At 33.3% G+C, this 11,863-nt stretch overlaps 1 protein-coding gene across 1 annotated transcript; it reads left to right on the top strand.

The window, feature by feature from the left end:
• Positions 1–8,120: 8,120 nt before the first annotated feature.
• Positions 8,121–9,001, top strand: LOC141835278 (uncharacterized). Its single transcript, XM_074722714.1, has one exon. It carries the CDS (start codon positions 8,169–8,171, stop codon positions 8,829–8,831), a length of 663 nt encoding a protein of 220 aa, XP_074578815.1. The 5' UTR covers positions 8,121–8,168; the 3' UTR covers positions 8,832–9,001.
• The last annotated feature ends 2,862 nt before the right edge of the window (positions 9,002–11,863 follow it).

Raw genomic sequence — 11,863 nt, 5'->3', positions numbered from 1 at the left:
TGTGAGTGCCTTAAAACTATTAAGTAAATATCATGAAAGAAAATGCTTAATTCCATAATTGCACCCCATACAAAATTTAGTAAGAGCTCCTTAAAACGATAGGAATGAGTCTTTCTATGAATATATGACAATCATGACTTTTCAAACTAATCAATTTGCATTTCTTCAAATCGACACATCTCCAAAAATTAGAGACGTAACCATCTAAAAATTTTAAAGATTTCACCCATTCACAAATAACACGTCTCTGAACCCTATTCAATGTATAAACTTTCTTTGGCTTTGGTCCCCTACTACTTTCATCAACATTAAGAGTGGGTCTTGTACAAAGGAGTTGCATATATTTTCTTGTATTTAGATTATCTTTTATTTTTCTGACGATATCTATCATGTATTAATTAGATTATCAAAAATATTCATCTCAATATGCATTACATCAAGATTATAATGAATCAAATGACTATTCCAATATGGTAAATCTCAAAATATACTCTATTTAGTCCATTTATGTGTACTTCCATATTCATAAGTTGTGTCATGTAGATCTTCAATAACAGATGGAAAGTTAAGCACTCTGTACCAAATTTGTTGACCTGTTAATCTCATTAGTGGGGTTCTTTCAATTCTATTCTTAGTGAATTCTTCCCATATTTGTTGACCTGTTAATCTCATTTGTTGACCTTCTAAAATTATGATTTGGTGGTAAAAATTATCTATGATAATCAAAATAGCTCGGCTTCTTCCCATATTTCAATCTGATTAATTTTGATCTCTCCATACATATTGGACATCCTAAAATCTCAATTACTTCATCCCGATAACATATCATAAGTCAAAAAGTCATTTATGGTCTAAAAAAGAGCAGCCTTCATTATAAATATCTAATTAGTATGCACATCATATGTAAGAAAATCTTTATCCTATAGTTGTTTCAACTCTACATTCAATGGTTTCATATAAATATCAATTAGCTTCTTCGGATTTTGTGGGTCAGCTACAACCAATGTTAAAAATATATGTGACGTTTTCATGCACATTCCAAGTGGAAGATTATACAGAGTTACAATAATTGTCCAACAAAATTTTTTTTTAATTTACCAAATGGAGCAAATCCATTAGCACAGAGACCTAACTGAATATTTCGAGTCTTTTTCACAAATTCAGATATATTCTATCAAAAAATTTTCATGCCTCTCCATCTGATGGATGACACATTAATCTCTCTTCTGTTCATAAGTTGCATGACAAGTCATGTGTTGAGTAGTGACCTTTGATGCATAAAGTCTGTGTATCCAGGAGTTAAAGGCAAATAAAACAACTGAGTGTATGTTTTATGTTGTTGTTGACTCCTTCTGGTACTCTTGTACCTAGTTTAATTACAGAATTTATAAACTTCTGTATTTTCATCATTTCTCCGATATTACATACAACCAACTCTACAAACATCAATTCTTTCTATCAGAAGAGCTAAGTCTTTCACAAGTTTTTTTCATATTGTCAAATTCATTGGGTATTATGTGATCACGTGGTAATGTCTCTCCAATAACTTGAACAAAATCATTAAAATAATTGCCAAACACATTATGCTCTGTCTTGACATTCAACAATCTTGCTATGAGAGATAGTTTAGTGTGATTATCATAACCAGGCTACACTGGTTCATTTGCAGCACTCAACAATTCTTGAAATTAGAGATATGATTTATTATTCATATTTTCACCAACTCCTGGTACTTCTATCTCCTCTAATGGTGATGCATAAGTAGTAAACATTTATTCAACTGTTGGAGGAAAATTAGAACTTCCACCACTCGGTTTAGCAATGACATTCTGACTCGCTGCATCAATTACCATCCTCTAATATGGATTTAATTGATCATAATAACTCTGATCCCCACTAACTAAGACTTGTATATTTTATCCTCATCAGATATGAACGGTTCACCATGACAATCTAATTATAGTAATTGGGGGTGAAACCAAATCTACAAAGATGTTCTCAAATTTTATCACACTGAAAAATTTACCATTGTGACACTTTCTGCATGGACACCTTATTTTATCTCCATCCATAAATTCCACATTACTAGAAGTAAAATCCAAAAATTATTCCAACCTAACAATAAACTCATCATTTAAATCCCTACGTTCAAATAAGTTTTTTTTATACATCTAACTTCTTACTTTATATATTTTTCCTATTTTTAAATTTAAAAATATTGAAATGTTAACTTTTATCTACTACAAATAAAAACTAGCATGGACCTACTCATCAATAATATAAACATAATTAATTCCTATTAAATTGGAATAATAATAATAACTAATATTAAAGTAACTACTGTTATAGTTAAATACTTTCTACTATCAAAAAATAATTATTATTGTAAATATATCTAAAGCCGATGAACAAAGACAAGTATCTCTCTAATTATTATTATAAATAGAGACCTACACAAACAACATTACAAAATCAACAATTAAATATAATGTACACAAACAAATACTTTTAGTAAACTAAATTAATATCATAAAAAATAAAATTTTAAAGTAACCCAAAGCTTAATTAGTTCAGAGCTAGCAAAGCTCACGGTGAGGGATGTGTGCGCAAATAGACGAGCTCACGGCCAACCAAGCTTACAGTCGAGCTCGTAGTGGGTGGTTGGGCTTGTGGGTAGCGTGCTAGTGACCTCGCAATCACCCGCCTCACTGGTAGTGCCCAAGGCCTCGAGGCCACCGGCCAGCGGTCTCACAGCCCCTGGCCAGCAGTCTCGCGAACACCAACTGCGACCAATGACTAGTGGCCACCGACCACGGCCAGTGGCCAGCAACGACCACTGACCACGGTCAGGACCCCTAGCTAATGGCTAGTGGCCAATGGCCCACTGTTGGCGGCCCCTGCCCAACAGCCGGAAGCCCCGACCTGTTGTCCAAGGGCCCTAGCCAACGCTCGCTAGGCTGCGGCCTGCGACCCTTGGCTAGTGGGCGCCGACATGCGGTCCCTTGCCCTTGGCCAGCAGCCCCTGGCCCGCGGTGGGCCACTTGCGGCGTGCGAGGAGGGGGGAGCAGTCTTGACGGGAGAGGGAGAGGGAGAAATACCACTTCGATATCATGGGCTTTGATCGTTGGAGAGATTCGGCACCGACTGCGGAGAGGCGATGGCAATGTGTGTGGGAGATTTGCGCAAAGGGAGAGAAAGAGAGCAGAGAATGTGATTTAGAATTTAATGCCCTAACTTTGGCGACGAATCAAATTTCATCACCAAATTCATCGCCAATTTGTCGACGAAAAATTTTTGTCGCTAATTGGTCGACCAAAAAAATTTTTTGTCGCTAAATATGCAATGAAAAAAACTTTCATCATCAATTTAAATACAACAAATTAATATTTCATCGCATATTCATGACGAATAATTCTCTCATCATCGAATTACCGACGAATTAGTTTTTCATTGCCAAATTTACAATCAATATTTTATTCATCGTCAATTAGCGACGAAACATATTTCGTCGCAAATTAGTGATAAATTTGACGATAAAAATAATTTTTACAATGAATTTAGTGATGAATTTAATAAGTTGCTAATTCTGTAATAAAATTATTTTCGTTGCAAAATTTATCATAAATTTACGACGAAAATATATTTTATCGTAAAAGTTATTGCTAATTTATTATAAATATTTTTCGTTGCTAATATTCATCTCAAATTTATCAATTTTTTATAGTGTCTAGAATCTTATCATTATTTAGATAATGTAGGAGCTTTCTAGTCTAATAATGTACAAGGTTCAACCAAATTGGTCTCAACCGTCTATTTGGGAGGATAATGTCTAGCTATAAATACCTCTCTTCCTTTCACTTTTAGTACTTCATCCTCATATAGGTTCTTTTTACTTATTAATCTCTCAAGGCTTCTCAATCTCTTTTAGTTTCTCTAGGGTGAGTCTTTAGGAAGTTAGGCATACTTAGCAACTTTGCAAAAATAAATTATCTAAGTGTCACACAATTAAGGGGTGCTAAAAGCAAGCCAATGACATATGTCTAAGAAAATTGATTTCTTTCTTATTTTTAGTGTTAATTAACCATGATGTTTTAATGTTTGTCAAATATTTTAAGTTACATTTTTTAAGATTTATTTGCAAGTGTTGGAACGGTGATATACACAATGTTTGAGGAGTGTTAGAAAGGTGATTTACAGGTAATGTTTGATGAGATTGTTGGAAAGGTGATCAACCTTGATGGGTGACCAAGAGTGAGCATGGTGTGTCTACCTTGATGATGATCATGCTTGAGGAGCACCGGATCAACCTAAAGACTTATGTTATTTTGGGATGAGTACGTGGACTTATAAATATAAAGTTTACCTCTGTGTAGGGGGTTTGCTAATATAAAGCTTATTTCATAGCATAACACAAGTTAAGAAGGATTAAGTAGCCTCATACTAGATGTCTAACACTTTGAATTAAGGAATACCTTCTACTCAATAATTGGTTGACCAAAGATTCTAGTTGGTCAACTAAATATGGTAATTGTAGACAATAGCCAATCTTTAAGCGACTAAATATTTTTGGTTGATCAATTAAGTAGGATAAGGCAACTTAAAACACTCATTGGCCAACAAAGATTTGAATGTTGGCTTCCAACGATCCTAAATCATTGGTTTTGATCTACTAATTACCAACATTGAATATGACTATTAGACTTTGTTTAAAGGCCAATTTTGGTGATTATTTGGGCATAAAAACTTGGGGAAAACATATCAATTATTTTCTAAAGACATTCAAATTCATTCTTACATTGGAAGCTCTCCTAGTAATTTTTTCTCACCTAAGATTAGATCTATATCTATTAGGATGAGTGGTAATGTTTGCTCTATAAGGATTGATTTTTATATAATTTAGAGAAAATGAATTAGAAATTCCGTTTGTTTTGGTCAAGCTCTCTAACTCATTGGGGTATTGTCCTCATTGATTGTTGAGTTTTCATCCTCAAATGTAGAGACTTATTCCATTGCTTTGATTTGAAGAATCTGTTAGTGAATTTCTATTTGATGAGTGATGCACCTGAGAGATCTAAACCATACTATATTTTATTAGTACATACTTTTTTTTTAATCCAGGTATTCGGATATTTAAATTTTACTAACAAATTTATCCTAGAGGTGGATGGTCCGATCTCATAGATCGACCACTAGGTAAAGTTAGAAAGTACAAATGGATCATGACAAGGATGTCTAATGTCACTAATGGTTCGAACTCTGTGAATATTCAAAAATATGCAACATAAAATTTGAACCGTCATGAGAATCGTCTTCTTACCATTGCACTGTACCAGAGGCACATGTGTGCTTGTTATTAATATTTATATTGAGTTGTTAATTATGTAAATTTTCTTAGAGTAATTTTGAACAAAGTAACATCTAGCTGTTTTATACAAAACAGTTTCAAAATAGATTTTCTGTTTCGTTTATATTTTTATTTAAAAAGTTTCTGTTTTTTATTTTTTTTTTCTTTTTTCTTTTCTTTTTCCTTTTTCAAAAAAATAGAAAACATAAATGAAAATAAAAACGTTAGGTCTTCATTTTTTGTCTTCTTTTCTTTTTCTTTTTTCTTTTTCCTTTTATTTTCTCTTTTTTCCTTTTTAATTAGCATATTAAAAAATAATAAAATAGAAAATAGAAAATAATCCTTTGTCAATTTAATGAAAACTGCTCCATGCCACTTTTTTTTTTAAGAAACAGTTTTATTTTAGAATTATTTTGATCAAAATAAAATCATTATAGAGCTGGAACTACTTTAAGATGATTTTTTTTAATTTTCTTTTCATTAAAGTTTTTAATTTTTTTCTTTTTCCCTTTTGCTTTCTTTTCCTTTTTTTACTCTTTTAATTAGCTGTTAAAAAATAAAAATGTATTTTTTAATTTTTATAAGGTTTTTTTGTTTTGTTCTCAGTTTTTCTTTTTTACCTTTTCCTTCTTTTTTTCTCTTTTAATTAACAAATTTAAAAAAAAACACAAATAGAAAATATAAATATAAAACAAGATGGAGTTGCAAAAGGTAGATCATTCAAGGGTATTTTGAAAAATTAAATTATAAGTGAAGCGTTATTTTAATAATTTTTTAAAGAGAGATCCTTTTAAAGAAAAGGCTCTTTTGGTATGTTTAATTACAAAGGAAACTCATGATAGAAGCCCCTCTCAACAGAAGCAATATTCATGTCCTAACAATGTTTTTTTGACACTACTTTCGTAATAATTAATTTGTCGTTTCTCTATCATGCTAATTAAACTTTGTGTCAGGCTTATCTCCTCCTTTAGACTATCCATATATCGTTGGACCTTCCTCATATCTATCCACAAAGGAAAAGTTTAAGAACCATTAATGGGGGAAATGAATTATTGATATGGGCCTTTCACTTTCTAATCCGATATGCGCTAAATGATTACTCAACCATTGCTACAAAGATGGTGCAACTCGTCGCTAAGTATATATATACGTAGATCTAGTGATAAATATTAGTATCTTAAATTAAAGTACATGGTAATGCAGTATTATTTTTTTGTTGAGATTTTCGAAGGATTTTTTTTTGTTTTTGGAATTTTTAAAATTGAACAAGAGTATGCATTCAAGCGATCACCCCCTCACTATTTGCTTTTCTGATGGAAAAGAATTCTTAGTGCAACCGGTACTACTGCAGCATCAAGATCCAACGACTGTGAACTAGCTAGGAGCAAGAGAAGGAAAAGGAAGATCCGACGGTGTGTAGCGAATGCAGTAGGCTGCAGCAATCAGTTCAACAGTCGAAGTGTTTGTAGTATTTGGTGGTAGTAGCAGCAACTCGATGATCATGAATTGGAAAGAAGAAGGGGAAAAAAAAGGGGAAAAGATGGATCATGATTGTGATGGTTTTCTAAAATTTGGTCATGCCATTCACCAGTTTCTTAGTTTGGAAGAAATCTGTCAGCAGCCAGTAGCTTAAGACGCAGGAACGTTCAAAAACAGATCTACAAAGAAGACATTAAAAAATATATTTTGTTTTTCGCTTGACTAGGCATGTTGCATAGAATCTAGGGATCAGGTTGTGCATGCCACCCATTGGATTGTAATTAATTGGCAAAAAAATGGCAGAGCATAGACGAAACTACTGCCGTACAACTGTTGCTTCCCTATTGGTTTTTTAGTATTTGTATTTGTTATGTTATCATTTCTAATAGATAATTAAGACTGTCCTGTAATAGCAGAGATAGCCACTTGTTTTCCAATTAAGCATTGCTGCCCGTAAAAAAAATGTTTGTGTTTATTATTCATTATAATTTCACATCGATCCAATGTGGTATAAAAATATTTCACCATTAGATTAGTAATCGACATGTGTCTTAGTTTTTTTCTTAAAAAAAATTGAAGTGAAATTCATATTTTAATAATATCCTATTTTTTTATTTGTAAGTTACTCTTCAAGTTGGTAAGGCAAATCAGAGATGGTTACGTATGTTTCACCTCTAATTTTTCAAAAACAATGACAAGCTATTGCAATAATACACCTGGGCAATGATATAGATTTTGAAATTTTAAATAATATCATGTTGTGTTTACTTGGAGGTAGGAAATAGTAGAAAATGAAATCCTTTACGTAAACATGACAACTCTGCAAGTGCTTGATCTTGATTGCACCTATAATTCATTCAACTCTCAACAGCAATTATTCATCAGGACAATGACTTAATCCATTCCAAATTGCTGTATTTTTTCTTGTGGTTGATGGGCATGCACTTGGGCATTGATGATAGCTGTGATTGCACCTGGCTGGATGGCTGGCTGGATAACTGTGATTGGTGCCTTTCATCCTTCCTTGGTTCCACTGTCGTTTAACTCCAATATAATTGAGCTTGAATAGTTCAGTAAAAACCAATCAGTATCCATAACTTAAACAATATGTTGTCCTTCGACAATCATAACAATTATCTTTGTTTTGAGGACTTTCTAGCCATCTCCAATTCAATAATTGAACAAATAGAAACAAAAAAAAAACTTAACAGTGGGGTCCCTGTTGCTGACATTTCTTCTGCCATTCCTTGCCTTTTAAATACCTACTGCCTCTCACTCTTCCCTGCGCCCACCTGAAACTACCATTTGCACTAAAGCTCCCAAATTAAGAAGCCAAGATCCAAAAATGGAGTCTACAAGAGCCGGGAAGAGACTCTGGCACATAGTGAGGGCGGTGTTCTACATGATCCGGCAAGGCCTTTCCAAGGACAAACTCATGATGGATCTCCACCTTCTCCGAAAGCGTGGCAAGCTCATCGGAAAAGCCCTCGGCAACCTCATGACGTTCCACCACCACCATGGTCGCCACCACCACCAGCACCACCACCATCGTCACCAAGGCAACAGCTTACTGAACTCTGTCTCCCTCTACAGCCCCAAGGAGGTGGCGTTTAGCCATAGCACAAGCCCTGCCTATCCTTCCTATGACAACAGCTACCACCGCGGTCACCGTCACCACTGCGATTATGAAGCGATGGCTTTTGCGGAGGAGCTCGAGATGCTGAACTCGGAGGAGGACTACGCTGAGTCCTCTGACATGGCATCATCCCTGTCGCCGACGCGTAGGCTGTGGAGCTTCGATAAGAGCCCGGTGGCAGTGCGACAACTAAGGGTTACTGACTCACCGTTCCCTTTGAAAGACGAGGAGGAGGCAGACAGCCATATAGACGAGGAGGCAGAGCAGTTCATCAAAAGGTTCTACGAGCAGCTTCGCCTCCAGCAGAGGATTACTCCGATGACTCCGGAGTATAAACACTGCCGGAATGAAGGGCTGGTGGGACGAGCCTGAGATGCTCCTGTGAAAGTGCGAGTGTTTTGTTTGTCGGTGAATTATAGCACTGTTACGTTCCTTGGCTTGCAGTGGACAAGGCAGCTATGTAAATTACAGTAAATTAATGTGCTATATATTGTGCCCTGATTGTGATGTTTATCACGTTGAATTCGACTTCGTGTTCACTACATTCAAACAGTCACTGGTTTTTCTAATTTCTGGCATAAACCCCTAATTGTGAAGGCAAAGATCGTCGTTGCTGCAAAACTATGGGCTAATATCATTGCAATTGTTTTATTTATGATCTGCAATGGTTATTGTAATAAATATATACGTTCAACGCAATTAAACAACAATTGTAAATTTCATTTGCAGTACTTGTCTATTTATATTATTTTATGAATTTAAATATTTAAACTAAATGATTAGTGAATTATTAGCCACGTGGTTCTCGCGAAGAGAGAGGAATGATGGGAAACGGTGGTGGCCGCAATCAGGCGGGATGGTGAGCTTGGGAAGGCGTAAATCAAATGTCTCTCCAAATTTCATGGAGGAGAAAGTGCTCCAGAGTTGGTGGAGACCAGCTCATTTCGAAGATGATAAATCTATCACTTTAATAATCAAAAGTAAATTAAAAAGTTATAATTGAGCATGACAAAAAATAACAACATATTTTGAAGAAGAATAGATATATAATAGGGGAGAGCTAAAAAATTAAAAAGATTAACTTTTATTTTAGTTATCATAGATCATCCACAATCCACTCCCATTATAACACCTTCCACCTCATTAATAAGTATATGGTCCACTGTTACATACTCGTTATACCAATATATCTTTTTCATTCACATTCCTTTTAACATTAACATTTATTATTTATAGGTCTCACCATCCACTCAATCGTCTTAAACTTATATCATATTAAATAAATATATTTTAAAAATATTTTAAAATATTAAAATTATTATTATTATTTTTAATAATAATCTTACTTTTAAAATAATAATTTTATTATTTTTAAACAATAATATTAAAAATTTTATTCAATTTTAACATAAATAAAAAAATACACGTAAGGTGGACCAGCCTTCTAGCTGGCCCACTATATTTTTAGTTGAACACGTTCAATTGTTTTGAACGCGTTCAATTAGAAGGGTGTTATAACACCCCTCCATAATGGTGTTTAACACCAATGAGGTTCTGTTAGAGCATCCATTATAATTTTCATCTTAAAAGGGTATTATAATAATTTATTTTATTTTCATCTTAAAAATATTATTATAATAATAACATAAAGAAAAAAATTACGTCTACTTTATTAAAAATACTATGTATAGAGTATATTATATTAAAATATATTTTTATTTTAATTACCCAAAATTACTATAAAAATTTTGATCAAATTATTCTATATTATAAAAGTCTTGATTAAATCTATTATATCTGTTAACACTTTTAAATAAACTTATTTAGGATGAAAATTATGGTGGGAACTAGTTTAATTTTTTTTCAGATGAAAAGAAAAGATGCGTTTTTAATTTTTATCCATTATAATTAAATTTTAAGAAAAAAAGGAAACAATATGAAAAATCATTCATTGAATGAAAATGAAGAACCAGAAAAAAATATTTTCCCTAAAGATAATTATTTTTAAAAATATCTATTTTTAATTTTACCTCTATTTTTAAAAAAATGATACATCCACAATCTTCTTTCTTAAAATATGCTCGAGCTGGACAACTTTCTTAAAAATTATATATATGTTAGCTGTCAATTAAAATTTAGAAATTAAAAGTTAAATAGCAATAATATAAAAAAATTATAATAAATGATCACAATTGAGCATATGACAAACGGCGATGAATCTAAATATATACTTCTGACATTATATATAAAGCATCAAGCATGCGAAAATAATACAAATGATTTAACTAAGAATTAATGCTAAAGTATGGTTAGAGGCTTACAACCATCAGTTGTAAAAATTTAATATTTAAGTTAACAACAATATTTCAGAAGAATTAATTTCTTTATTTGCTGAAATTCAGCATTTTAAATTTTAAAAATTATCAAAAGGAACACCACACTTTAATTCCTCGGTGACCGTTTTGGCCGAACAACTTGGCCGCGCAGCTAGAGGACCTTTGGTTGGGATGGCCGATGAGAAACTTTCGTGGGATCAAATCGATCATCCTAGAGATAATCAACGGAGTTAACTGGGATTTATCAATTTTTTAAGGACCTTTGGTTGCACGCTCGGATGTCCACGTCTCATAGTTCCGTATCATGAACTAATGATTTGTCTGATCCCTTTTAATAAGCGAGTGCTCAAATTCAACTATTGGGATCCAGTGATATGTATAAGCGAGTGATTTCATTCCAGTGATTTGTATCATCTCTTTTCAAAATTGTCACCCACTCATTCAAATTTGTTGTTTTTAACTGGTAGGTGCCCTCTGCAGCAAAACGAACAACATCCAAGTCTCAAGAGTAACATATTGATCTTCCATGTCAACACCAATTGAACGCAGCCACACCATGCATATAAATAGTATTGCAATCAAGAATGGAACAGATAGAGAAGAATGAATAGTAAACTAACTGAAACAACACCGAGGACTTTGCTGAACAAAAGCATGACACAAATCCAATTGATATTTTAAGTGTTTTTTCTTACGGCAACAGTCTATTAATCAATTCAAGTCCAAGAAAAAGAAAAGCAATCGACTAGATTAAATTATCTAGTCGAATTTACATAATTAACTCAAAGTTATATCATATTCCTTTTATCTAGTCACATTTTTCTTGACTAAACAATAAACTCCACATGAACCAAAGGCTCGAGTTTTTATTTTACCTCTGAGCATTTTCTTCCATCTTGTTGCTTTCTTCAATAAGAACCTGAATCTGCAATATAATCCAGGTCAGAGGTGCCCATGCATTGCTGATGAACAAGGATAAAGTTTAGATAAGAAGAATTGAAGTAGATAATTTGAGATCTAATCAATTGCAGCTTTTCAGTCATTTCAGAAACGAAAAGAAAGCATGAA

The sequence above is a fragment of the Curcuma longa genome, chromosome 9 (assembly GCF_044706935.1).
Source record: "Curcuma longa cultivar G26 ecotype Majalengka, Jawa Barat chromosome 9, ITB_CL_G26_1.1, whole genome shotgun sequence".
In the NCBI taxonomy this organism is placed as follows: domain Eukaryota; kingdom Viridiplantae; phylum Streptophyta; class Magnoliopsida; order Zingiberales; family Zingiberaceae; genus Curcuma; species Curcuma longa.
Note: the sequence above shows the minus strand (reverse complement) of the source record. Positions and strands in the feature narration are given on the sequence as shown.

What these genes read in the sequence shown, in the direction of transcription:
- LOC141835278 (XM_074722714.1), top strand. Translation starts at nt 8,169, where the DNA reads ATGGAGTCTACAAGAGCCGGGAAGAGACTCTGGCACATAGTGAGGGCG.